At 47.9% G+C, this 25,620-nt stretch overlaps 4 protein-coding genes and 1 non-coding gene across 6 annotated transcripts; 3 read left to right on the forward strand and 2 right to left on the reverse strand.

The window, feature by feature from the left end:
• Positions 1-702: 702 nt before the first annotated feature.
• LOC125526483 (hexokinase-2) lies at positions 703-5,012 on the forward strand. Its single transcript, XM_048691175.1, has 9 exons — positions 703-1,110; positions 2,218-2,368; positions 2,447-2,629; positions 2,824-2,898; positions 3,020-3,175; positions 3,475-3,573; positions 3,644-3,774; positions 4,215-4,296; positions 4,399-5,012. The coding sequence occupies exons 1-9, from the start codon at positions 848-850 to the stop codon at positions 4,738-4,740; spliced, it is 1,482 nt and encodes a 493-aa protein (XP_048547132.1). The 5' UTR covers positions 703-847; the 3' UTR covers positions 4,741-5,012.
• A 729-nt stretch (positions 5,013-5,741) lies between these two features.
• On the reverse strand, positions 5,742-6,589 carry LOC125526494 (pathogenesis-related protein PR-4-like). Its single transcript, XM_048691180.1, has 2 exons — positions 6,132-6,589; positions 5,742-6,034 (listed from the first exon to the last, which is right to left on the reverse strand). Exons 1-2 carry the CDS (start codon positions 6,582-6,584, stop codon positions 5,858-5,860), a joined length of 630 nt encoding a protein of 209 aa, XP_048547137.1. The 5' UTR covers positions 6,585-6,589; the 3' UTR covers positions 5,742-5,857.
• A 2,627-nt stretch (positions 6,590-9,216) lies between these two features.
• Positions 9,217-12,265, forward strand: LOC125526503. The gene is made up of 3 exons (XM_048691185.1): positions 9,217-9,519; positions 10,252-10,362; positions 10,468-12,265. The coding sequence occupies exons 1-3, from the start codon at positions 9,292-9,294 to the stop codon at positions 11,791-11,793; spliced, it is 1,665 nt and encodes a 554-aa protein (XP_048547142.1). The 5' UTR covers positions 9,217-9,291; the 3' UTR covers positions 11,794-12,265.
• A 706-nt stretch (positions 12,266-12,971) lies between these two features.
• TRNAK-CUU lies at positions 12,972-13,044 on the forward strand. The gene has a single exon. It is a non-coding gene; the product is annotated as a tRNA-Lys (tRNA).
• Positions 13,045-13,117: 73 nt separating this feature from the next.
• Positions 13,118-17,659, reverse strand: LOC125526513 (probable hexosyltransferase MUCI70). 2 transcript variants are annotated; one of them, XM_048691195.1, is made up of 10 exons: positions 17,059-17,658; positions 16,847-16,986; positions 16,034-16,261; positions 15,718-15,931; positions 15,488-15,597; positions 15,209-15,408; positions 14,591-14,694; positions 14,041-14,228; positions 13,744-13,943; positions 13,118-13,579 (listed from the first exon to the last, which is right to left on the reverse strand). In XM_048691195.1, exons 1-10 carry the CDS (start codon positions 17,109-17,111, stop codon positions 13,370-13,372), a joined length of 1,647 nt encoding a protein of 548 aa, XP_048547152.1. In that variant the 5' UTR covers positions 17,112-17,658; the 3' UTR covers positions 13,118-13,369. The 2 variants fall into 2 exon arrangements, with proteins under 2 accessions (XP_048547152.1, XP_048547148.1); XM_048691191.1 differs by having other exon boundaries at positions 16,847-17,659.
• Between the last annotated feature and the right edge of the window lie 7,961 nt (positions 17,660-25,620).

Below are 25,620 nucleotides of genomic sequence, written 5' to 3' on the forward strand. Positions count from 1 at the left end.
CGGTATCTTTTCCAGCCAAAATTAGACACACACCCCAAGCACGATTCATCCAAAGCACAATGTTAGATTGTCCCTTGTCGCCTGCGGATTTTGATGGCGGCCCTTTTAGATGATCAAGGTGGCGACTTGCTTCCAACTTTCGAGGGAGTTTGTGGCCCGACCTTTGTTCATCAGACCAAATAACTTTATTGTCACTTTTGATCTCCTTTGATTTGTAGGAAAATGTTATAAGAATATATATGTTCCCTATTGAATTTTTCTAGCCCTTTCGCCTGTAAGAAGAATGGATTCCGGTTAGTGGTAGCTGCTCCATTACTCAAAACCGTGCCGACGAGCTTTCATCATCGCAAGAAACAAAAACCCATCGTTCAAACCCATCTGTTCGGTGCGCCCTTTCGGATTTCGGAAGTTTCGGAGCGTACAAAGAGGAAACGGTCCCGTCCGGTCCGGGGCACTCGCGCCACATGCGGGCACGCACCAGCGAAAAGGTCAATCCGCCTGCCCCCACCTCGCCCGCCACGTGCCGCGCACCCGGCGCCGAACCCACGTGCTCCCCGTCCCCTCCGCGTCACGGCCCACTCCCACCCCACCCCACAGGCCCGCGAAAGCCACCCGCCCACCGCCCCGGCCCGACACCGCCCCATAGGCCCACCCCCTTCCCACAGGCAGGCGCAAACGGCTAAGAAAGGAGCCGACGACGCATTCCCGAACGGCCCCCGCCCCCCGCCCATATTTACGGCGGAGGGGGATCGCCCGCCCGCTCCAGTCAGTCAGCCAGTCGGGCAGGGGCGGTGGCGAGGGAGGCGATAGCACAGTACAGAGCAGAGGCGGCGGCGGCGGGCGGGCGATGAGGAAGGCGGCGGCGGCGGCGGTCGCGGCGGCGGCGGCGGTGGGGGTGGCGCTGCTGGCGCGGCGCCAGATGCGGGAGGCCAAGCGCTGGGGCCGCGCCGACGCCGTGCTGCGGGGCCTCGAGGAGCGCTCCGCGGCGCCGCCCGCCCGGCTGCGCCAGGTGGCCGACGCCATGGCCGTCGAGATGCACGCCGGCCTCGCCTCCGAGGGCGGCAGCAAGCTCGGGATGATCATCAGCTACGTCGACTCCCTCCCCTCGGGGTAACGCACGCTCCTCCTTCCTCTCCCTGCTTTACTTGGATTCGGACGTCCGCCGGGGTGGAGGCTTGGGAGATTCCCTTGCCCTTGCCCCGCCTAATCCGTTCGTCTGGAGCCGGTGTGCCTCGAGCGAGCGTCGTCAGGTCCAATGGATCTGCCCTTGTTTTTTCCTCCGTCTGTTCCTGCGAGAGAAAAAAAAGAACAAGAGAAGCGGTCACACTAGGGATTTTTGTCGCTGTCTGGTGCCTGGGTTGCTCCGCGGTTGCGGGATTGCTGTCGCGGCCCCCTTCCCTCTAACGTGTTATGCTAGAAATGGGCTGCAGGGTCAGGTTCCTGATTCCGTGAAATGGGCAAGATTCTGTCTGTAGATTTGACCGTTTTAAGGTAGTGCCCGTACTACTGTTGTGATGATGATTTGTCTACAGCTTCTGTACCAACTGGGCATGTATGTGCATCTCAAAACAACAACAACAACAACAACAACTAGGCATGCTTCTGTAACTGAGGAAAACATGCTACTCTTTTCAGCGTTATTAATAGATTGAGACAAATTTGTCGCGGGGCTTAGTAAAATGAGGGAAATTTGTTTGCTTTATCACTTATACATTGTGTGATTTTAGGAGGGGGGGAAGACTGTCACTTGCCAATTAATTCTTGGAACTTCGCTCGTGTAGGCTATGGTTGGATGGATGTGCCAACCTTATTGAGTCCCTGATCATATGGTTACTGCAAGATGTAGACCACTGTTCTTTAGTTGAGACCGAACAGGACTAAGGTTGTTAGTCGTTCTGAACTGCCTTACAACTTTAAGTGAAATGTTTCTGAAAGTCTATTGGTCTTATGGTGTATAAGGTCAAGCAATTTTTAGTCGTCTGCTGCGGTGGTTACATGTAATCCTGTAGTTCTTATGGTGAATTGCAGCACACACATTTGATGGTCTTTCTGTATTTTTCTGTTAAACACTACACAAAGGGTATCTTATATACTAACAAGTGCCATACACTGTTTAAACTAATATGTGGAGCTGCAGCCTCCAGCGAATCATTGAACCATTTCACGCAGTTGCACTTTGCATTTATATATCTAATATGTCGAGGGCTATATTGGCAGGCAAGAGAAGGGGCTATTTTATGCACTTGACCTTGGAGGGACAAATTTTCGCGTTTTACGTGTTCAATTAGGAGGCAAGGAAGGGCGAGTTGTGAAGCAAGAATGTGATGAGATCTCAATCCCGGCACACTTAATGACTGGGACCTCACAAGTAAAACTGTTCCATAGTCAGTTTTGCACCCTTTCTGATCAATGGATAAATATGTCACATGTCATATTTTTTTTTCAGGAACTATTTGATTTTATTGCCGCTGCTTTAGCAAAATTTGTTGCCTCAGAGGGTGAAGACTTTCATCTTCTTGAGGGAAGGCAAAGAGAGCTTGGTTTCACTTTCTCTTTTCCAGTAAAGCAGTCTTCAATTGCATCCGGAACTCTTATCAAGTGGACTAAGGGTTTTTCTATTGATGAAACGGTTAGTTCTTGTTATGGGGTCAACTCATACACATCACACAGATTAATATTGTACTCTTAACAATGGCTGACAAGACTTGACCTTTCACTGGAAACCTATGCTGTTTACTCAAAATTATGCCTGTATCACCTATGGTTGTTGGAACTTACAAATTTATCTGGAACATAATAGTTACTGCATTGCTGTGAAGTCAGGTAGGCGCAGATGTGGTGGCTGAATTAAGCAGTGCTCTAGACCGTCAGGGGCTTGATATGAAAGTGACAGCATTGGTTAGTTTCTTTGCTGTGAAAGCGACATGATAATTTTTGTTATATATCTGTGTCCAAACTCCAACGATTATCTTTTCTATAACCTGACATCAGTGACATGTACCCACATGATCTTATGTAGGTAAATGATACTATAGGAACATTGGCTGGGGGCAGATATGATGACAATGATGTCGTTGCTGCTGTTATTCTGGGCACAGGTACCAATGCAGCATACGTGGAACGTGCCAATGCAATCCCTAAATGGCATGGCCTCCTTCCCAAGTCAGGAGATATGGTGAGTATTATTGTGCTTCACAAGGCAAAGACTATAGAGATGTTCAAAAAATGTATTGTGATGCCAAAAGAAAATACTGCCTCCGTCCCGAAAAGGTTGTCTAGTGTTAGATACATCCGTATCTAGACAAACCTAAGACAAGCTTTTCGGGACGGAGGTAATCGATGATAGTGAAAAACTGGAGAAGAAACAGCATGTTGTCTGTAATTATCAAAATTCATGTTGCTTGTACATGCTTAGTCTATTCCTAAGATTGAGATAGTTGTCAGGACTGTCATGAGTTTTGTGATTTGTCACAGGTAATAAATATGGAATGGGGGAACTTCAGATCGTCCCATCTTCCTTTGACTGAATTTGATCAAGCATTAGATGCAGAAAGCCTGAATCCTGGTGAACAGGTCTCATACTAAAGAGGTACATCTTGTTGTTTTCTTTCGTTGCTGGCTATAACTAATTTCCTTTTTGCAGATTTATGAAAAGCTGATCTCTGGTATGTATTTGGGGGAAATTGTAAGAAGAGTCTTGTTAAAGATGACTGAAGAAGCTTCTCTTTTTGGTGATGATATACCACCAAAACTAAAGATCCCATTTATTCTTAGGTAAGCATAGTCTCAACTCGATTTTGCCAGCATACTTCAACAGATCTGGCCTGTTTCATAACAAAGTACGGAACACAGATAAGCAAAAATGCTACAGTGTTTGCCTTGCCATGCTGAATTAAGGTAGGAAGATAGATGAACTAAAACTGTAACCATGAAGACCCGCAAAAGAAAAAAAACTGTAACCGTGAAGACTGTAAATGGTCCAGGGTTAGAATTCTTGCATTGATCTGCTAATGAGCTCCCAGTAGAAATGCATTGGCAACATACTTGACATAGTAAAAAAGTTGCCAAGCATAACTTCATACCTGATTATTAGATTTACAGCAGTCCAGTCTTTAAAGAAGTCGGATAAACTTTGTCTGCCACCCACACCATTTTCCTGTGGGATATCTTTAGTTATATACCCAGAGAGTGAGAGCTTGAGGTGATGTATCCAGGACGCCACATATGTCAATGATGCACCATGACACGTCAGCTGATCTCAGAACAGTTGGAGCCAAACTGAAAGATGTCCTAGGGGTAATCTCCTTACCATTTCTCCCCATTTTAGCGCTTGTCTCAAATATTCCCTTCATGGTAACACTTAATTGAACACATCCAAATCCTTGATTTATTTTGCAGATCCAGGGCACTTCACTTAAAACGAGACGGCTAGTTGTGGCCGTATGCGACATCGTTGCAAAGCGTGGGGCGCGCCTTGCTGCTGCAGGGATACACGGGGTCCTCAAAAAGCTTGGACGGGACATCCCCGGCAGCGACAAGCACAGGACGGTTATTGCCATGGACGGCGGGCTCTACGAGCACTACACAATCTTCAGCGAAACCCTGGAGAACACCCTGCGTGAGATGCTAGGGGAGGAAGTATCCTCCTCCGTTGTCATCAAGCTCGCGAACGACGGGTCAGGTATCGGGGCCGCTCTCCTCGCTGCAGCTCATTCTCAGTACCTCGAGGCCGAGGTCTGAGGAGCCTAGCCTGGATATAGATATAGGTTGTTCCTCAGGAGCAGTGATGCCTGAGTCGCGCCAGGGTCCTGTCTGTGTGTGTAGCTGGAGCATCCATGGAGAGCTGTGTCTCTTAGTAACTGGTAGCTCTGTAACTGTATAAACGCAGGAAGACGATTCTGTCGTCCAGCCAAAAATTTCGGGACGCATTTTGTGACCTCAAGTGGATTGTTGCAACATCTCAACTGAATGGGAGTTATGGCAATATGAAGAAGTGGCATTACAAATATTAAGTTATTAGCTCCCTCATTTTTTTTGTGGGAACCTCTGTCGTGTCTCAAATTAGTTGTTTTCGATTTGTATACGGATATACTTAACACAAAACATGTCTGGCTACATCCGTATCTAGACAAATCTAAGACAACTAATTTGGGACGGAGCGAGTATACACAGAATTTATTTCTTTTTACACACTTCTTTTGAGATAAATAGCGGAAGCAGCTCAGAGTGAGGGCTTTTGGCGGGCGACCTTCATGGAGGTGGATGTTTTAAAAAATTCAATAATTACATTTTGGAGTTTCAAAAAATTCTGAAAAAATTTCTACACATTGGTATGGATGTATTCTACATGTGTATAAACTATCACAACAAAATACATTGTGCTGAGAGCTACACAAAAAAGAGAAAATCGTGCATTTCTAATAGCGAACAGTGTTTGCACTGCTCATCAGTTTGAAACCGCGATTTGTAGCTCTCATCATAATGTATTTATACACATGTAGAATACATCCATGTTGACATGTATGATTTTTTTCAGAATTTTTTAAAACTTCAAAATATATTTTTTGATTTTTTTTTCAAAATACCCACCTTCATGGAGGTCTATGATTTTTTTTGAAACTTTAAAATATGTTTTTCGATTTTTTTTTAAAATAGCCATCTCCATGGAGGTCGACCGCCGTTGGCATTTTGCTATCTCATTGACTGTTCATAATAGTTCTACGGTAAGAATACTTCAACAATCACGTCCAATTCATCCCACTTTATTTATTACGAAGTGCATCAATACAAATAGCACATTACTTTTATTTGCAGCTTCTTATTTTCCATAGCGCTTGAGCACGGGTTAATTAATTAATCAGTCGTCGCCGCAGTCGACGAACTGGTAGTTGACGGTGAGGTGGCCCTGGGCCACGCCCTGGCCGTCGGTGTCGATCTTGCTGAACACCGTGTCGAAGTCCAGGTCCAGCCCGCCGTTGCTACACTGGTCGACGATCCTCGCCGTGATCTGCGCGCCGGTCGCCGTGTTCGTCACCTACATCACGGGGGAAACGCCGTTCCAGCAGCAAGCCCACACAAGACAAGAGGAAGAAAGGCAGACGCCTGAGAAAAGATTGTCCTTGATTGATTACCAGGAGGCACTTGCCGCAGGACGCCTGGCCGGTCGGCCCGGCGGGGCCGCAGAAGGCCGTCCAGCCGTACTTGGAGCGCCAGGCGTACGACATGCCGGCGTCCCAGGTGGCGCAGTAGGCGCTGGCGGCGTTGAGGTCCCAGTTGATCTTCTCCGGGCTGTAGTAGTTGTAGGTGGCGCGCACGTTCGACGCCGACTGCGCCGCCGCCGCCGCAACCGCCGCGCTCAGCAGGACCGCCGCAAGCGCCATGCGTCCGGCCATCTTTGGAGAAGGAGATGATGTGGTGTAGCGGAAGTGTGGCGACTTGGCGGCGATCGAGAGGCTGCCTGTGATTGAACTGAACTGCTTTTGATGGAAATGGGCTTTTGCTGCAGGGAGCATTATATAGACTTGGGAGTGCGGCGCGCGGTCGACTTTTCTTTCTCCATGATGATGAGTTTCTTTTTTCCACATTTTCTGGAAACAAGCGCATGCCTCAACAAAATTTCCATACGTCAACAAAATTTCCATATTTTCTCGAGGACGGGGCGTCGACCCGTTGGCTGGGCAGCTGGGGTAGCTGCCAGCCCACCCGAGTTCGAGACCCGGCTTTGACGCATGGTGCTCGTGGAGTTTCGCACATAAGTGGGACCCTATCCACACTCCGGTCGAAACCCTAGCCGCATTCCACTCCACTCTTCTCCAATCCAGTCTCCTCCGCCCACAAGCTCCCATCCGGCGACCTCTCACCTTCTCCGGGATGGCGCGCAGTGGATCAGAGTCCTACACCTCCAGATCCATTTGACCCGGAGCTCGTTCCATGCGGCTCTGAGGAGATGTCCTTCCACCTTTCGCTCTGCCGCTCCCGGAGGAGGCCATCCGACAATAGCGGCCGTACACCTTCTGCCAGAAATCCATCGTGTCTGCCCAAATGATGCATAGGTACGGCGTGAGGCGTGTCATCGCTACCTCACTGGAGGCGGTGCGGTTCGTTTGACGTCCGAACACGATAACGGATGCACAACCGCTTTGTTGATGCGGCACCACCAGAATTGGGACTGCGACGCGGCACCATCAGCACACAAGGTGGACTTTTCTTTCTCTATGATTTTTCCATATTTTTTTGGAAACAAGCGCATGCGTCAACAAAATTTCCATCTGCCAATAGGGACGTAGATATCCTCCACACTGTTTTGCTGGTTTATTTTGACCACAAGTTTTCCAGAAACAAAATCAGTTCCTTTCTCATTTTTCACCTAATTCGGTTCTATTATATATGTTGGTATTTTCATGAAAAAAAACTCCTTGGAGCAGCAGTAAAGTTGTTGCTTTTGAGTCTTGAAAACAGCCTTCTACATAAATGTAGGAAAAGTCTGCGTACTATAGATTTAATGTAGTCGGACCTTTCTCCAGACCCTACGCAAGCAGGAGCTACGCGCATGGGCTAGCACAAGATAGAACAAGATATCGACCACCACAGTCCACAAACCGTTTCATAATCGCTTCTAAGCTGTAAGTTATGGGCTAATTCAAATTAAGTAGGCGGATAATTGGAAGTATAGTTGGCTTGCTTGTATATCTCTCAATCTGATATCGATAAGAGTATATACTTAGAAGGAAAGAAAAATAGTTCTTTAAAATTTATTTGTATTTATATTTTTGTGGTAAAGTGACTTTCATGAATAAAATTTGTAGCTAAGTGAACTAAATAGTAGAAGTCTGTGAACGATCAGTTTATTGATCTGAAAAATATATAAATTGTACATTGTTGGTATAAATAAATTTGAGAAATAAATATATGGAGGACTGCCTCGGAATTCCAACGCTAGTCCGTTCCGAAATTTTGACAGCATGGAAATATTGACTTGGCCGGCCGGCCAAACTGATCTGGTAACATGTGGCTGAATATGCAAATATCCAAATCATTTCGGTGTCACAGAAGTTCATAAATGTGTGGTAATGAATTTTCGCACGGACTGCTACACGAGCGGTCCCAGCAAGAACGACTGTACGAGGGTGTCCAAGTCCAACAAAAATTGAAATATTTATCCCGCGTGCAGGAGCACGCTCTCGGGAGCACCAACGAATTTCTAGTGTGGCCACATTTTTTCGTTAGAAAAAGCAACGCATCGCTGGCAACGGCTTTCTCGCCCTACTTGCACCTCCGCCTCACAGCAAGCCCGAAATCAAAAGCGCGTGAGTATTTCCTCCCGGCATCGGGCGTCCCACCCCCACGTCGAAGATCTACTCGGGTCTGCTCCCCGCGGATAGATGAGTGGGGGAGGAGGGTGCTACTACAAAACATGGCATTGTTCTTTAAAAAAATAAACATCAACTTTATTAAATAGAAATAATTGTCACATCGTCAATAAGAAAAGGTAAAATATCATCCATAGGCTTCTCAAACCAATCAACTGTGACGGAAAATCTCGCCAGCCTGGCAGAGCCATCTAATTTGCTTCCTTATTACAACGTTCGAACCTAATAAAAGAAAATCCGTAAGCCATAAAGTAGCAATCATCGAACGCCGCTCCCGCCTATTGTCCTCCTTCTTCATTGCGTCAATCACTCCCATATTGTCAGAGTTAACAACAAGACGATTACAACCCACATTTTGTGCAAGGAATAAGCCAAACCTTAGAGCCAATGTTTCTGCCGCTAATACATCAGCACACCAATTAATCATCCAGTTTTCACCAACAGTGAACTTTACTTTGTCATCTGTGAGGATAGCCAATGTTGTGCACCTAAGTAGATCGTGATCAAAAGAACTATCAACATTCAGCTTAACAAAACTCATAGGAGGTCTGTTCCATCCCCCTGTTTTACTAGTAGTCCGAGGGGAGTGGGCATTAAAAAAAATGGCATATTTGGCCGTTTGCGTAGTTCGTGATTCGGAGTGGTACGTCGACGTGGACACAAAGTCTGCATCAAGATCCGTGCACGCAAAATGAACGGCAGGCAATTTTTAGCCTTCTTAATATTGAAATAGTATTCACAAATACCCACACAAATCTCAAAGCGACGACCCCGGCGTCGCGGTCTCCACTCCTTTTCTTTTTCTGGAAACCGCGACGCCGACGCGCACAGCCGCAAGGGTTTCAAATCCACCCCCCTTCCCGACCGTTGGCCACCACCCACCTCCTGTCCCCCTCCCTCTCCGGGCAATCAATCCAATCCGATGCAGAAGAGCCAGGGACCCAAGTCGACGGCGCGGCGGCGCCCCCTGCGCGTCCTCTCCGGCAACAGGACGCCCCACCCGGCGCCGCCCGGATCCCTCCGCCGCAAGCCCCCCACCCTCACCGCCGCGGCCGCTCCCCCCTCCTCCGCCGCCGCCGCCGCCGCGGCCGAGCCGGCGCTCGACCGCCTCCTCCTCGCCAGCTCCGCCCTACCCGGCCTCGTCTCCCAGGTCGACCCCTCCCTCCCTCCGCCCTTCGCTCGAAACCCTCGTAGCCCCTTTTCCCCGTCTCGTTGGGTAGGTAGGTTAGCGATGTGAAGCGCCGTGTGATTCGTCCGAGCTTGGGCGGTGGTGCCATGGATCGATCCGATCCGATCCGACGCTCGTCTGGATGGGGTTGGGTGGGCTCCGCTGCTCGGGGGTATCCTGCTAGGATCTCATATTCCTGGATAATACTGTACTGTACTGTACTGGCCGACCCCCGTGCCGATTTGGGGCACAGAATTTTTCCCTAGCCTTGTGATGTCTGCAGTCACGACATGTGGTTGCGTACTGGTGTCTGTTCAGTATAACTGAAGAACGGTGGATGTGCAAATCTGCATCCTGACCGGAAATCTTTTATGGCGTGCCTCGTCCAGTGTCCTTTCTATGTCTCTGAATTGTTGTCATCACTGGTCTGGACTGATATTGGATGGAAGAACAGTTTCTGCAAAGAAAATAAACAGAGAGATTGTATATATTTATGTCTGCCAACTGAAACTTTAGTCACTTGTTTTGCCCCTGGAATTGGTTAGTACCTTACTGTATGTGGACTGAAACGTTTGTCTCTTGTCTGTCCTTGGAATGGATTAGTAATGCTGCTTCCTCTTGTCGGTTAAGTTGTAGATAGATCATTACTGTTACACCTGAGCTTGCCAATTTGCTGGTTCTTATAATGTTCTCCTGTTTTTGCCCCTAAATCAGATTGACGAATTGGTCTCCAGCGCCCTCCAATGCCAGACTATATCCAGAAGAGGGGAGCAAGAGATAGAATCCTTCAGTTGCTTCTTGTCAGACACTAATTCCTCTTTGAAGGTGGGCACTGTCATCGAATCTTTCATTCTTTCTGAAGCAAAATTACGTGAGCATGAGCCCTTTATGCTTTCAGATGTCATCATTACTCGTTTTGTTCTTATGCAGCAATGGGCTTCCAGACTTAAGCAAGCGCTTGAAGCTTCCCCAGCCAAAAGTGAAAATGCCTCAAAGCACACCTTGGAAACCTGTTCAAAATCTGTTGCGAAAGGGAGTGACAAGTTGTTTCCCAGCAACAGGATCTTACCTCCAGCAGGCCCGGCAGTATCGCCTTCACAAGACTTGGTCTGCAGCAGCAGCAACAACTTACCAGAGACTGACCTGATTGTCTCGCCTTCACCTCTTGTTTCATGGCGTACTGGGGCATGTATGGTCGACAGTGGGAAGCAGTTATTTCTCTTGACACCATTGCCAAAATCAAAAGCACGCTCATCCATGTGCCCAAGATCATCAAAAGCACAGTTGAGGACAACTGCCAGCATGGATGAGCTGAATCTTCCCAATTTACCTGTTTGGAAACTGACCATTTCTGATGACAATAGTCCTGATCTGGAGCAAAGTGTGAAAGGAAAGGAAGCAAGGGCTGGTGTCGCGACACCTTATCCTAGCAAAGCAAAGAAAAGCTCATCAGAAGACAATCTATTTTCGCCTTTTAGCTTCTCAATTCAGAAGAGCAGGAGAGCACCACTGCCTACTCCATGCCCGAAGACAGCATTGCGGGGTAAGCAACATGTGTTCTCACCGATATCGGAGGGCTCAAGTAAGGATGACATTCTCAGTGCTGGACCGGCTGAGAGTGACAAACCACCATCTGGGGCCTCTGATGAAATGCTGTCTGATGAGAAGGATTTGGCATCAAGGTATCCAGACCTGTATGGGTTTAATCAGCCTACCGGAGACAGACGCCGAAAGAAAGAAGCCGATGTGGCTCTTGACTGGTTCTTGTCACCCCTCAAGACCTGCGTGCTAATGGATCCAAGTCCAACAGATGATAAGCCCGTTCCCCTTCCAGCAAAGGATAACAAATCCTTGATAGAAAATCCTTGGGAAGGCTGGGAAGGCAATAATAAGCTGGAGGGAAGACGGAAACTTTCAGATTGCAATCCTATCCAAACTCTATCGGTGCATAGCAAGGCCTTGGTTGGTACTCCCCGGAAAGGCTTGGAAAGCAATAACCTGAAGGGGAAGCAGGAGCTTCCAGATGACAAACTCATCCAGACCCCAGCAGTGCATAGCAGGGCCTTGGTTGGCACTCCCTGGAAAGGCCTGGAAAGCACCAACCTGAAGGGAAGGCACGCCGGCGAAACTACTCTCAAGAAGGAGCTCTGGGCAAGATTCGAGGCGGTCTCGACCAACGAGCTGCACCTAGACAGGTCAGTCTTCCAGAAGCCCGATGGGAGGAGATTCATCGACATGCTCGAGGAGGCTGAATGATTCAGAGTAGCAGCAGAGGGCACTTGTTTCTTTCTGGCGCTGTAGCTGTGGGATTGGAGACTGAAACCCATCCCTATTGTCTATAACGGTCTCCATCAACCATGTATGAGTGCCCAGAGCCAAAACTGCAGTGATCAATGGATCAGCAACGGGTTCCAAGTCTCGCGGGCTCGCGCCGCCTTGTGTTCAATAAGATTGGCCGCGTCACAAAAATATGCATTTTGTACTGATATCTTGTGCATTTTGCAAAACTGTTGTCGTGTAGACATGGGCAGTGTTGAACTGTCGATTCATCCCAGTCACAGGGTGTTTGTTTTATACCACAAGGAAATCGGTGGCTAATAAAACATACTGCTACAAAGGCTTGATGTGCTTTTTTGGGTGATTTATTTATGGCAAAACCTGGGAAGAAAACTGATGCTGCAAAGTGGCCGGTGCCGCTCAGCATCAGTTAACATGATTTATGGTGAAATCAGTCGAAGGTCACGTTGGTAAAGTGCAATATATCAGAAGTCTTTTATAACTGTACGAGATAACTTTAATTCTAGAAAAGCCATGCAAATGTACGAGTATTATTTACTCCCCCCATTCCGAAATGTTTGAATTTTTGACTTTGTCCTAGGTCAGACTTTTTAGATTTGACCAAGTCCATAGAAAAATATGCAAACATCTACAACACCAAATTAGTTTCATTAGATTCGTTCATAATAAAGTGTATTCTGGAACAGAAAAAAGTATTAACTTTGAATCTGTGGCTGATGTAGACGCTCCAGTGCCAAGTCCTAACTTGTTAAACTAACAGTATATCTAACCGGTGAACGTTCGCTGGGAGGGAGCTCCCGGCGAACGACCTAAAAGCCGCTGGGATCGTGATCAAACGCATGCCATTTAAGAAAGAAAAAAAAACACTGCGTCGCTAGCATTTTTTCCTTCCATACATGACAAGTCCCTCAAAAATGCAATGCAATTTTAGTTATGTTGGCATGGCAACTGGGGTGTTGTCCACAACAAATGTTCGCCAGATAAACGGGTCCTAAGCTAATTGGAGTGGCACAGGGATGATGTTTTGCCTGCTTTCAGGTACTTGTAGTATCAACCTCACTTCTTTTGGCTTGCCAGGAAATGGAGAATGAAGTGGTTCCATTTCAAATTGCCCTAGCTCAGTGAAGCAGCAGCAAGCCCGTCTAGCTCAGTTGGTAGAGCGCAAGGCTCTTAACCTTGTGGTCGTGGGTTCGAGCCCCACGGTGGGCGCTTGCCGTTATTTTTTTTTACTTTTTACACCTCACAGAACAGGTTTTGCCTAGTCCCCACTTTTTGCTTTGAGTTCACTGTAATAACTCGACCCAAAACAGGCCGGGCTCAATTGAATGACACTGCTTTCCGCTGTTATTTACAACAACAATGAAGAATTGGCTATGAACAAATTCCATTTCGTGGCCGGCAAAAAATTACAATCCTCCATTCCCTCTCTCTCTCTCTCTCCCTCTCCCCACCTAGTGGCACCAGCTGCCATACATACGGTCACCCCCAACTATCGAGTGACAGGAGTCCGTCCGTCCATCCCGGTGAACCTCCGTCACACAGCATCCATCGCCCAGGTAACCGGCTTCGCGACCCGCCTCCGCGAGCTCGATTTCTTCTCCTTTTTCCGCCTCACGACAGGCTTCTTCGACGGGGGAGCTCTCCTGCTGCTACCTGGTCTGATTTTCCGCGATGGTTCGACCGCGATGGGAGGCGTGTTCCTGCCGGACGCGATCATTTGCTCTAGCAGCTCCCTGTGGTATGCCTGGACAAATGAGGTAAATCATGAGATTAACAGGTGAGCCATGTGCTGTGCCTGCCTGTAGGCCAAATTGCTCGGTAGTTGTTGAGACGTGCGGTAACCGTAAGGTAGTTGTTCATGCAACAAGTGCTCCGTGGCCAAAGATGGAATCGGGGAAGATGTACTACCTGGACAACAAAGTTGCGCCTTTCGCAGTCCAGGAACATCTGGGGCATCCAGCCGACTTTAGCCCTTATTTTGTCCCGGACGGTGCTGAAGCTGATTTGATCCCTGGCGGTGAAGCGCTCAACTTCATTGAACCAAAGACATGTGAAGAGGTTCGAGATGGGGACGTGTTCTCTGATGATCACACAGCCTTCCGGGACGTCTGCACACAATGCGAAAGGGAAAAAGATTAATGTCTGAGAATGAAACCAAACAGTGCATGAATCATGCATGATTTACACTCCGGTGAGTCCACTGACCACTTGTGATAGGAAGCTTGGCGGGAGAATAATGTGTTAGGCCCTCATTTCTGTAGAAATCTATTTGTTCATCGATTGATGCATTGTCATACTTTCCAGCAGCTTTATTAGCTTCTGCTTCTTCATACACATCAAAACGTCTGTAGTGCCGAGATATCGCAAAACTAGAATTCTTTCTCCACAGAAACCTGATTGGTAGAATAAACAGTCAGGCTCACAGTACAGGTGACAGGAGCATCAGGGACAAAAGATGCGCAAGATAACAGTTGGATGTATGCAATTTCGATACTCCAATGAGGATAAATCGGACCATTCTCTAACCCCACTGATTTAAATATGGCAGGCCCACATTTGACACGAGACTAAATATTTGGCAGATTTTTCTCCTTTAGAACAGACTCACCAAGAAATAACACATAATACATCAAGCTCTTCACATCAAGCATACCTCTGAAGCAGCAAAATAAGGATCTACAACAAGCTTTCTCCTTAAGAACAGACTCACCAAGAAATAACACATAATAAACCAAGCTCTTTACGTCAAGCATACCTCTCAAGCAGTAAATAAGGATCCACAACAAGCTGAAGCTTTGCGTCTATCCAAACTGAAAATCTTACATTTGGAAATAGCCTATGGAGCAGAAGCTTGGGAATCTGCACCAATAAAGTATTTGGTCATTCAACATGCTCATAACAACATATAGATACAGATAAACTTGTCGTAGGGCATTAATTGCTAGATTTCTTCAATTGAACTACTTAAAATGTTGGAACTAAAACCTCCTAGAAGAATACTCATTTAGACATCTGGACATAAACTTAAAATCTCTTGCATGATGACATGTGGTCTCAACGACCAAGCTTATAGGCTATAAAATGGTCCCAAAACTGAGAGTAAGGTTTAAGGAACCAGGCAAAGGCAAATCAGCAAGTCATCAGATTCTGAATCTCTGGTAAACTGGTTAAAATATGAGACAACTGAAGACAAAGGCATGTTTTGCACAGTAGCCCCTCAACAAGTTTGCCATGCATACTATCACCTTACAGACTTCACTTGCTTTGTTCATGTAGTTAATATTTGATTTAAGTATTTAATTTATCATGAATTGCACATGATGTGTTCATATTGTGACTGCATGTTCAAGTAGAAAGTAGCTGGCAAAGGTACCTTCCCCGTGCGCCTTGGATCTTCATAAGGGAGGTTCCGGACAACCACTAGCCTCCATAAGCCAACTTTATTATCTTTGTACAGTGAGCTGGAATTCTTGACATAAGCCATTGTTTCTTCGTCTACAAACATATAAAAACACGCATTTGCCTTTGACAGTTCACTGACATTCCTTGGATGTTGAATCATATCATAGTTCCCTGGACAATGGTATCAAATTGTGAGCAGATAATTGAGTGCAACAAAAGGTTACAACTATTGGACAACAGTGCTAGTTACCGAAAATGGCAGAAGCTACAACAAGCTCACGGCATTGCTCCATTTCTAGCAGATCATCATCACTGATGTCAAATCCGGTACCTTGGCCAGGTTTCTTTCCTCTAACAAATCTGATAAAACAGCGCAAACAATGTTGATTGATATTCACATTTCATAGTTCAAAGGCTAATCTTTTGGACAAGCCAGGGACTTAATCTGGAATTCTGGAACAGCAGATGCATGTAACATACCCACAGTGGACAGTCATCGAATTGGTAATGTCAAAAGATTTATTTCTCTGCTCCAGAGATAGATGCCCTCCAAATGCAGAGCCCGGATTTGAGAAATTTGCTGTGACGCTGTCTTCCAAGGCATAATCTAAGTTTTCAAGAACAGGAGATGGCGAAGCTTGTAGAGGCATCAGAGCAAATGCCTGATCTATTGAGACATAGCAAACAGGGCATGCTACAGGGAGGGGTGAGAAGAGATCAGACGATAAGGTACATGATTGGGGCCAAAGATTTTGCAATGCCAAGTAGAAAAGAAAATGCAAAGAACTAAGCTTACGTCGAGGCCCAGTGCGTTTCTTATCAAACAGGATAGGAGGAACTGCAAAACCTTCACAAGGATGATTTGTGAAGTTTCCAGGTGAAAGATGAAGCCGATTTGGATGCTCGAATTTGTTGTGGTCATTGGACATCATCAGAGGCCTTGTCGTGCTGGGGTATACAGAATTCTGGATGGCGTTCGTGACTTCGTAGTTGCTAGCAATGATAATTGAAGAAGTATTGTCATCTGAAACAACATCATGCAAAACAAAACAAAACAAAACAATTAGTTTTATATTGTATTATAAAGCAACATTTGTTTTGAATTATTAACTCTTGGGCAGAATACATGTTGGAATATTCCCTAAGAAAAGCGTGGCACATTAGCTGCAGCTACCCTGTAAGGTTTTGATCAGCAAACGAGTTTGATATCTGGACACCAGTTTGATTATTTCATTCGGTTACTAGGTGGTTAGGTCATCTAAAGACTGGGCCTACAAAAGCTGAGCGGAGCTAAACCCTGCCCATTTGAAATGTTTCAGACCTCGAGAACTATGGCAAGCATGAACCAAAATGGATAGAACAGTAGCAAGGGAATTGGTCAGCAGCTACCTAGAGCGTGAAACGATGGAGAAGAAGAGCACTAAGGACGTGGGGAGGGTCACACAATCTGCACGGACAACATTCTACTATTGTTTAAACCATATGAAATTCCCAAAACCAACCCGAATTTCAGAAACGCCAGCCGCGTGACCCGAACAAGCTGCAGAACATTTCGCTGCGGCCAGGAGCAGAGAGCGGAAAAAATCCAAACCAGAGTCAAAGGGATCACCTTTGACGACGGCGAAGAGGGAGCAGAAGAGCGCGGCGGAGGCGACGGCGAGCAGCAGGAGCAGTCCGGCCCCGCGGCGGCCGACGAGGCGCAGCGCGCGGTGCAGCAGCTGCAGGCGCTCCTTGTCCCCGCCGCCGGCGCCGGCGCGCAGGCCCCAGCCCCGGGCTTTCCTCCCGACGGGGACGGCGGCGCCGGCGCCGGCGCCCGCCGCGGGCAGGGAGCCGCAGCTCCCGGTGCGCAGCCCCAGCGAGGCGGCGCCGCTCATCGCCTCCACCTCCGCCCCTCCTCCCCCCGCATCCCCTCGATGGCCGGATCGCGCGCGGCCAAATCAGATCCGCGGAGGACCGATGCCTCGGCGAAGCCGCCCGCCCGCAGATGACTCGGAGGGAGGCCACTTAAGGCGCGAGTGGCGGAGCGATCCGGGTGGGTGGGGATTAGGAGCGCGGCGCCGCAGAGATGGCGGTGGCGGTGGCGGCGAGGGGCCGATGATCTGCAGAATTGGTAGGTGTCCGTCGTCCGGGAGCGAGCATGTGATCCTCCCTTGGAATGGAAGCGCGTGGGCAGACCAGACGAGGACGGTTCCTCCTTCCTTCCCAATCCCACTGCCCCACCCACACCCACAGTGGTGTGCAGGTGTGGTCTCCCTCGTCGCCGTCCCCTACTGCCTTGGCCTTGGCCTTGCCGACGTGAGGCGGACGGTTAAATTGAAGGTGAAGCGGGCGGCTTGGGTAAAACTCCACCGACGAGGAGGACCGGATCTGGCACGGTGTCACCTCACCTGCCGCCGGTTGAGAAAATTATTTGATGATGATGGGCTTAGCGTGGCGGTGGCGATTGCCATTTGGCGAGGGGAGGTGGCCTGGCCACATGGGACAAGGCCTGGGAGGAGGAGTACACGGCACTCACTGGGATGGGGATGGGAGCACGCGTGGACGCTTAATGCAAAAGCGAAAGCGTTCGTTTTGGGCGTGGGAGCGAACGGCGGGCAAAAGCAAACGAGCCAACCAACGAACCAACGAACCAACCCTTTTTGGTGCTTGCTCTTTTCTGCTTTGTGGTTGTGGCCGGGTGTTTGATGATGATAAAACCGTGCACCCGAAATGAAATGACGTTTTATCGGCCAGGCCATCGCATCCCACTCCATGGTTACATCCCTGCTAGAGAATGATGTCCACTACATTGTGCGGCACAAAGGAATGCACAATGAAATGAAATGAAATGTTGTTCACTATATGAGCTCCAATGATATTTGAGCAGCTTCTGTTCTTGTGCGCAATTATTATACTCTTTGAAGGCTTTTTTGCAAAACTTTAGACCTCCTGAGAGCTGTTAGATCTCAGATACAGCGGCTCCCAGAAGTTTGTATCACCGTAGCATCCAAGTCGTGGGAGCACCTGATGTTCTCCCTTATATCACATCCAAACAGTTTCATGCATGTTTGAAGAGTATAATGATGCGGCACCATTAAGCATCATCAGGGATACATATAGGTACAAACACACACTGAAACTACTAGATGGGCCCAAAGAAGACATGTGTCATGCGAAACATAAAAACACAAAAAAAACCCTGAAAGTTACACACGAGGGTCCCTAATGCTAAGATGTCAATGAAGCAAATAAACAGATTGTATGCATGTGTCCAATTAGTGAAGGAACAATTGTGCCAGTAGACATCTATGTATTGGAGAAAATTTGCCAATTATGATGCTACAACTGTTGGGCAAATGTCCAACAAGCACATTGTTAATATAAACCAAAAACCCCAACGTACGTGTGGAAAATTTAGATTGGACAGTCAACATTTTGCTGATACCTTCCACCCCCATCTCTACTATCTACACTTTCGCACTGCTCTAGGTGGCCCCAGAAACTCAGCTGCTCGCATTGCATTGGTCTTGTTCTCTTGGTTTACCGCTTCAGCTAAAGGTAGAAGCTTCATATATAACACCTACCTTTCATTAACTAATGCAAGGCTAGGAGGTTGTTGCACCGGTCGAATTGAAAATAAGCACAAGTTTTCTTATCTCTTTTTTTTGTTAACACAGGGCCCGCCCTGGTGTATGGCCAGAGAGGCCATCGCCTAGGGCCCAGGTCTTAAGGGAGCCCACAATCTGGTATGCTATAGCCTACTAAAAAATGAGAAGAAGAAGAAGTGGGGAGCAGCGTGGTGGGCTTGGCCCAATTACTGGCTCATTGCTAGGATGCAAGCGCTAGGAAAAAAAGGTTAAGCATCACACGGCCGCATCTCGCAGAGTCACACGCATCTATCCATCTCCAAAATCAATGATTCATCAATCGCTTCCTCGTCTCACCCTCACTCCGGATTCTTGCCGCCGCTCACCGCTCAGGGCCTTGCCGGTTGCCGCCAGTTTAGCCAGCTGACTGCTGGTGTTGGGTTGTCGCCGTGCCGTCGTTGGCCCGTCTTGCTCTTGCCATCCGCGAGGCTGTGATGGTGTGACTGTGCGAGTTCATCGATCATCGTCCTCTCGGTCTTTCAAAAGTACCTATATAATCATCCATCCCCAATTTCAGGATACAGGGTGCATGATTGTTAAGGTGCTGAACTGCTTATGTACTTGAGGAGTACTTCTTCTTTTCATAATTTTAGGTCATTAGTCTAGCAATGTTTCCTCCCAAACATTTGTCAGGTGCTGCAAAACGGGGAAAAAAAATAAAAGAAATGCCTGAAGAAATTTTTTGAAGCACTGACGCATTACTATTATTGTGAACGGAGTCACTAGAATTTGATTATTATTTGAGGTGATCTTATTAGTTTCATTTTGCTGTCTTTTGTCTTTCTATTATAATATGAAAATTTCCAGCAATTATTGTTAGAGTTCTCAAACTAGGGATGTATAGCTGAAAAAACACTCTTAATATTTTGCAAATGAAGTTAGACATACACATGTTTATAAAGTATGCAAACACGTACATGGGGCCCATATCGCGAGTTCGGCCAAGGGCCCTCCGAAACATAGAGCCGGCACACGCACTCAATCATTCAAGTCAACTAGAGTGCAATTATGCTGCAATTTGTCTCTTTTTTTATGGCTGTGGCAACTATACCAGTTGAGCTGAGCATGAAGAAAAATTTGGCGACGTCTAGCTAGCCAATCCAGGATGCATAAAAAAGCAACCGAATAAGTTTTGTTGGTTCACTTGCTTTTGTCGTTGGCTCCCACACCCAAAATGGTTTCGCTTTTGCATTAAGCGTCCACACGTGCTCATGTGCTCCATGAGTTCCACGTACTCTTCCTCAGTTCCTCTCCTAGGCCATGTCCCATGTGGCCACTTCGCCTCGCCAAATGTCACCTCACCTTTACTTGTTCCTGAAATGACATTTTATTGTCCTGAGGACTTTTCCAATGCATTAATACTTTAGATGAGATACTACGTGCATTAAGAGTATCTACGGTTGGACGCAGAGGCGGAGGACAAATTTTTATTTTATGATAAGGCGAAGTCTTAAGCAAAGATTTTATTTTATGCAAATTAAAAGAGCTAACACACACTAACAATGCACACTACAAATGAATAGCCAGATATAATATAAATGTAGACATGTTTCAATAGAAAATAACCAAATATAATAAAAATGTGGACATGTTTCAATAGAAAAACAATATCAATTTGTCACTAAAATCTGCTTGGATTTGAGCTGCTGTTAAAAATTGCTACTTACTCCCTCCTATCCTTTTTAGTCTGTATATAAGTTTTGTCCGAAGTCAAAGCATCTCTACTTTGACCAAATTTTTAGAAAAAAGTATTGACATTCACAATGTCAAATTAATATTATTGGATTCATTATGAAATGTAGTTTCATAGTATATATATTTGGTATTGTATATGTTGATATTTTTTAATATAAATTTGGTCAAAGTTTATAAAGTTTGACTTGACACAACTCTAATATGCGGAGTAAAAAGGACCGGAGGGAGTACTAAATTTCAGAGAAGAAATATACCTCTTCCCCCACAGTGCGGATTTTTGGAGGCCGAGCTCCAGTGAGCTCGGTATTTTGAAAAAAAATCAAAAAGCGTATTTAAAAGTTCCAAAAAAATCTGAAAAAAATATCATGAAAACTTATATGTATTCCGCAAGAACGTGTTAAATTTTGTCGAAAAATATTGTGATTTGTAGGCTGTACAAAAATAACAAATTTCTGGCCCAATAACAAAAATAAAAGGCCCATTAAAAATGTGTATTTGTCTTTTTCCTGTAGGCCACATGTAAACGTATAATACTGTGAAATTTTCAATATACATAGTATATATGTGCATGTGTGTTAAAAAAATAAATTTAGAATTTTTCGTGCTCCAGAAAAATAAAAAATAAAAACGAGCTCACTGGAGCTCGGCCTCCAATGGCATTTTCCGCCTCTTCCCCTTCCTTTCTAGTATCTTCTGGCCGGAAGCACGAAACTGCGCCGGACTGCACCCTGCGTTCCTACCGTCACTCGCCGCTGTCTCCTGCCGTCGTCGCGTGGAGCTGCCGTTGGAGCCGCCACCGGTCGCGCCTAGGCGTCTCTGCTTCGTGCGTGCCTGCATGGGCGCTCGAACCTGGCGAGTCATGAGTGAGTGGACGAGCCCTGGCCCAATACACTGGCTGTGTCGGCCCATCAGGCCAGCGTCCAGCGATAGCGTAAGATTACCGAATGAGACAGCGAATCGACCAGAACTGGATGGCATGCATATCTATAAAATATTTTTTGCTAAAAATTAAGGTATGGCAGCCGCTATAACCTGCCCACTGGAGTCCTCTGCCAGTGGTTGGATCTAGATAATCTAGTCTCAAGTACATCCGCGAACGCGTCCGGTAACATTCATAGAAAGTGACCGGTCACCCTTCATATGTCCTATCGAACAGTCACACTCATATGAAAACGCTCAAATCCATGCAAATGAATATCACAGGTAAAATAACATTTATTCATAGTGAAAATGCATAGTTCAAGCATAAAATTTATTTGAAGTGCACAATTCAAACAATAAACTCCTTGGTTTTCTTCCTGATTCTTATCATGAGTCCACATATATTCCACAAGATCATTGAGTAGTTGCACGTGTACATGTTCATTTTGTAGATTCTGATGCATCTATAAAAAAAAAATCATAATTTGATCTACATCTTGTTCTGGAATGTGGACTTGTTCTCTAGCCTTCTCAAAATCACGGGTTCAGACTACACCTTCATCCTCGTCCTCAACAATCATATTCTGCGGACACAACATTTCATCGGCTACCACAACATTTCAGGGGCGGGGTCAGGGAGGTTCAGGCAGGGGAGGTTGGAGAGACCGGGCCGGGGTCGAGGCAGGGCAGAGTCGAGGTGGAGGCGGGGCGCGAAGATCCGGGCAGCGACGACGGGTGGAGGCGGCAGCGGCGGCGACGCGAGTTTAGAGGCGCGGGGGATAGATGGAGGGAAGCGAAATGAGTGGAGGGGAAGGCGCCGCGAGGGGATAAGGCAGACTATGTCGACGGCTCGGCATAGATACAATCATGCAACGTGTGCATCTATGCCGACGGCTAAGCCGTAGGCATAGATATTTCTTTTTTTCTTCTTTTTATGCATCAACCTCATTTTTTTCTAAAAAAAATCCTATTACCAATATGTTAATTATAGACTAGCCTTCCTATACCCTCCGACGACCACCGAGCGACCTAACCACAGCCGTAGACCCGACGTGGCCGTTTCCCCCCTCCAGGTGCCGGCAGCGGCGCCATCCGTGAGGAGGGCCACACCCCGAAGATGCGCGTTGCCTCTTCAGACATGCCACCACACCGTACGTCATGTATGAGGGCCCGGTGCGATGCTCCGGTGGCATTGCTACCCCCAGCCCCCGCCCCGCCTAACCCTGTAGTGGTTGACAGCCCTTTGAATTTCCCCGTACAGGCTCTGACCAGTGGACCTCTCCACCCGGTTGTGTTAGGTCAGCCCATAGGAACACTTGGGAGCAACATCCCGGCCAAACCCACAGCAAGATCCCCTCCGTCTAGACCCGACGCGGCCGTTTCCCCCCTTCACGTACCGGCAGTGGTGCCATCCGTGAGGGGAGGCCAAACCCCAGAGACACGTGTCGGATGTTTGCAACTGCCATAAAACTTCCAGACTTGTGAGAGGTCGCCTACGCAAGATTTGGTGGCATGCTAGCCCCCAGAGGCCGCCGGCCACAATCGTAGACACGCGAAGAGCAATCCGCGTAGAGGAAAGTGTTCAGATACTTCTGCATCACCAAAAATTATGAAAAATTACCACCAGTCCTATATAACATGTGCCCACGTCGTGTAAAAAACTCATGATTTTATCGTGCTCCGAGTGTTCAATAATATTCACGCCGCACTATTACCACAAAACATTTACTACCATGTCATCGCCGTCCGTGAGGGGGGCCACACCCCGGAGACGCGTGCTGCCTCTTTAGACATGCCACCGCACCGTACGACATGTATGAGGGCCCGGTGCGATGCTCCGGTGGCATTGCTATCCCCCAGGGCCCTCGCCCTGCCTAACCCTGTAGCTTTTGACCACGAGATCTAGCCCTTTGACTTTCGCCGGACGGGCTTTGACCAGTGGACCTCTCCACCCGGTTGTGTTAGGTCAGCCCATAGGAACACTTGGAAGCAACATCCCGGGCAAACCCATAGCAAGATCCCTTTCGTGTAGAACCGACACGACCGTTTCCCCCCTCTAGGTGCCGGTGGCGGCGCCATCCGTGAGGGGGGCCACACCCCGGAGACGCGTGCTGCCTCTTCAGACATGCCACCACATCGTATGACATGTATGAGGGCCCAGTGCGACGCTTCAGTGGTATTGCTACCCCCCCAGGGCCCCCGCCCCGCCTAACCCTGGAGCGATTGACCACGAGATCTAGCCCTTTAACTTCCCACAGACGGGCTTAGACCAGTGGACCTCTCCACCCGATTGTGGTAGGTCAGCCCATAGGAACACTTGGGAGCAACCTCCCGGCCAAACCCACAACAAGATCCCCTCTGGTGTAGACCCGACGCAGCCGTTTCCCCCTCCATGTGTCGGCGGTGGCGCCGTCCGTGAGGGGGGCCACACCCCGGAGATGCGTGCTGCCTCTTTAGACATGCCACCACACAGTACAACATGTATGAGGGCCCAGTGCAATGCTCCGGTGGCATTGCTACCCACAGGGCCCCCGCCCGCCTAACCCTGTAGCGTTTGACCACGAGATCTAGCCCTTTGACTTTCCACGGACGGGCTTTGACCAGTGGACCTCTCCACCTGGTTGTGTTAGGTCAGCCCACACGAACACTTGGGAGCAACACCCGGGCCAAACCCATAGCAAGATCCCCTCCGTGTAGACCCGACACGGCCGTTTCCCGCCTCCAGGTGCCGGAGGCGGCGCCGTCCATGAGGGGGGCACACCCCGGAGACATGTGCCGGGCGTTTGCATCCGCCACAACACTTCCAGACTTGTGAGAGGCCTCCTACGGAAGATTTGGCAGCATGCTAGCCCGTGGAGGCCGCCGGCCACAATCGTAGACATGCGAAGAGCAATCCGCGTAGAGGGAAGTGTTCAGATACTTCCGCATCACCAATAATTATGAAAAATTACCATCAGTCTTATACCACATGTGCCCATGTCGTGTAAAAAAATCATGATTTTATCGTGCTCCGAGTGTTCAATAATATTGACGCCGCACCTTTACCGCAGAACGTTTACTACCGTGTCATCGCCGTCCATGAGGGGGGCCACACCGGAGACGCGTGCTGCCTCTTTAGACATGCCACCACACCGTACGACATGTATGAGGGACCGGTGCGATGCTCCAGTGGCATTGCTACCCCCTAGGCCCCCGCCCCGCCAAACCCTGTAGCGTTTGACCAGGAGATCTAGCCCTTTGACTTTCGCCGGACGGGCTTTGACCAGTGGACCTCTCTACCCGGTTGTGTTAGGTCAACCTATAGGATCACTTGGGAGAAACATCCGGGCTAAACCCACAGCAAGATCCCCTCCGTGTAGATCCGACGCAGCCGTTTCCCCCCTCCAGGTGCCGACGGCGGCACCGTCCGTGAGGGGGCCACACCCCGGAGACGCGCGCTGCCTCTTCAGACATGCCACCACACCGTAAGACATGTATGAGGGCCGGTGCGACACTCCGGTGGCATTGCTACCCCCCAGCCCCCCCGCCTCGCACTAGTAGAAAAAGGGTCAAATGTGAAGCACATTAGTGTCGGTTTGAATTTGAGCCGGCACTAATGTGTCCGTTAGTGCCGGTTCCAATGGATAGCCGGGCCGCTCTCATTAGTACCGGTTCGTGGCGAACCTTTAGCACCGGTTCATGCTATGAACCAGTACTAATGAGAGTGGTGGCAGGATGTTGTCAGTCTGGGGCCCCTCCAGCACCTTTAGTACTGGTTTGTGTCACGAACCGGTATTAAAGGTCGTCCTACATAAACCCTTCGTCCACCTGAGCTCGCTCTATTCTTCCCCTTTCCCCTCTCCTCTCTGTTCTTCCCCTCTTCCTCTCGAGCTCATCACACATTTTGCCCAAAATTTATCAAGATTTGAAGGCCCCCATCCATTCAAATGATCACAAAGGTTAGCAACTTTGTCCTTTCATCTCTCATTGCTAGATTAGCTCTTGCAATGCTTTATATAGTGATTAATTTGTGAGTTTAGTAATTTGGGAGGAATTATATGTGCTAGTATTTGATTTATATGCAATTTGAGGTAAAAAATAACACTTCGTTTGCATATGTAGGTGTGGTTTACTTAGTGCCTTCTAAATCTCCGTCGTAACC

The sequence above is a fragment of the Triticum urartu genome, chromosome 1 (assembly GCF_003073215.2).
Source record: "Triticum urartu cultivar G1812 chromosome 1, Tu2.1, whole genome shotgun sequence".
Lineage (NCBI taxonomy): Eukaryota > Viridiplantae > Streptophyta > Magnoliopsida > Poales > Poaceae > Triticum > Triticum urartu.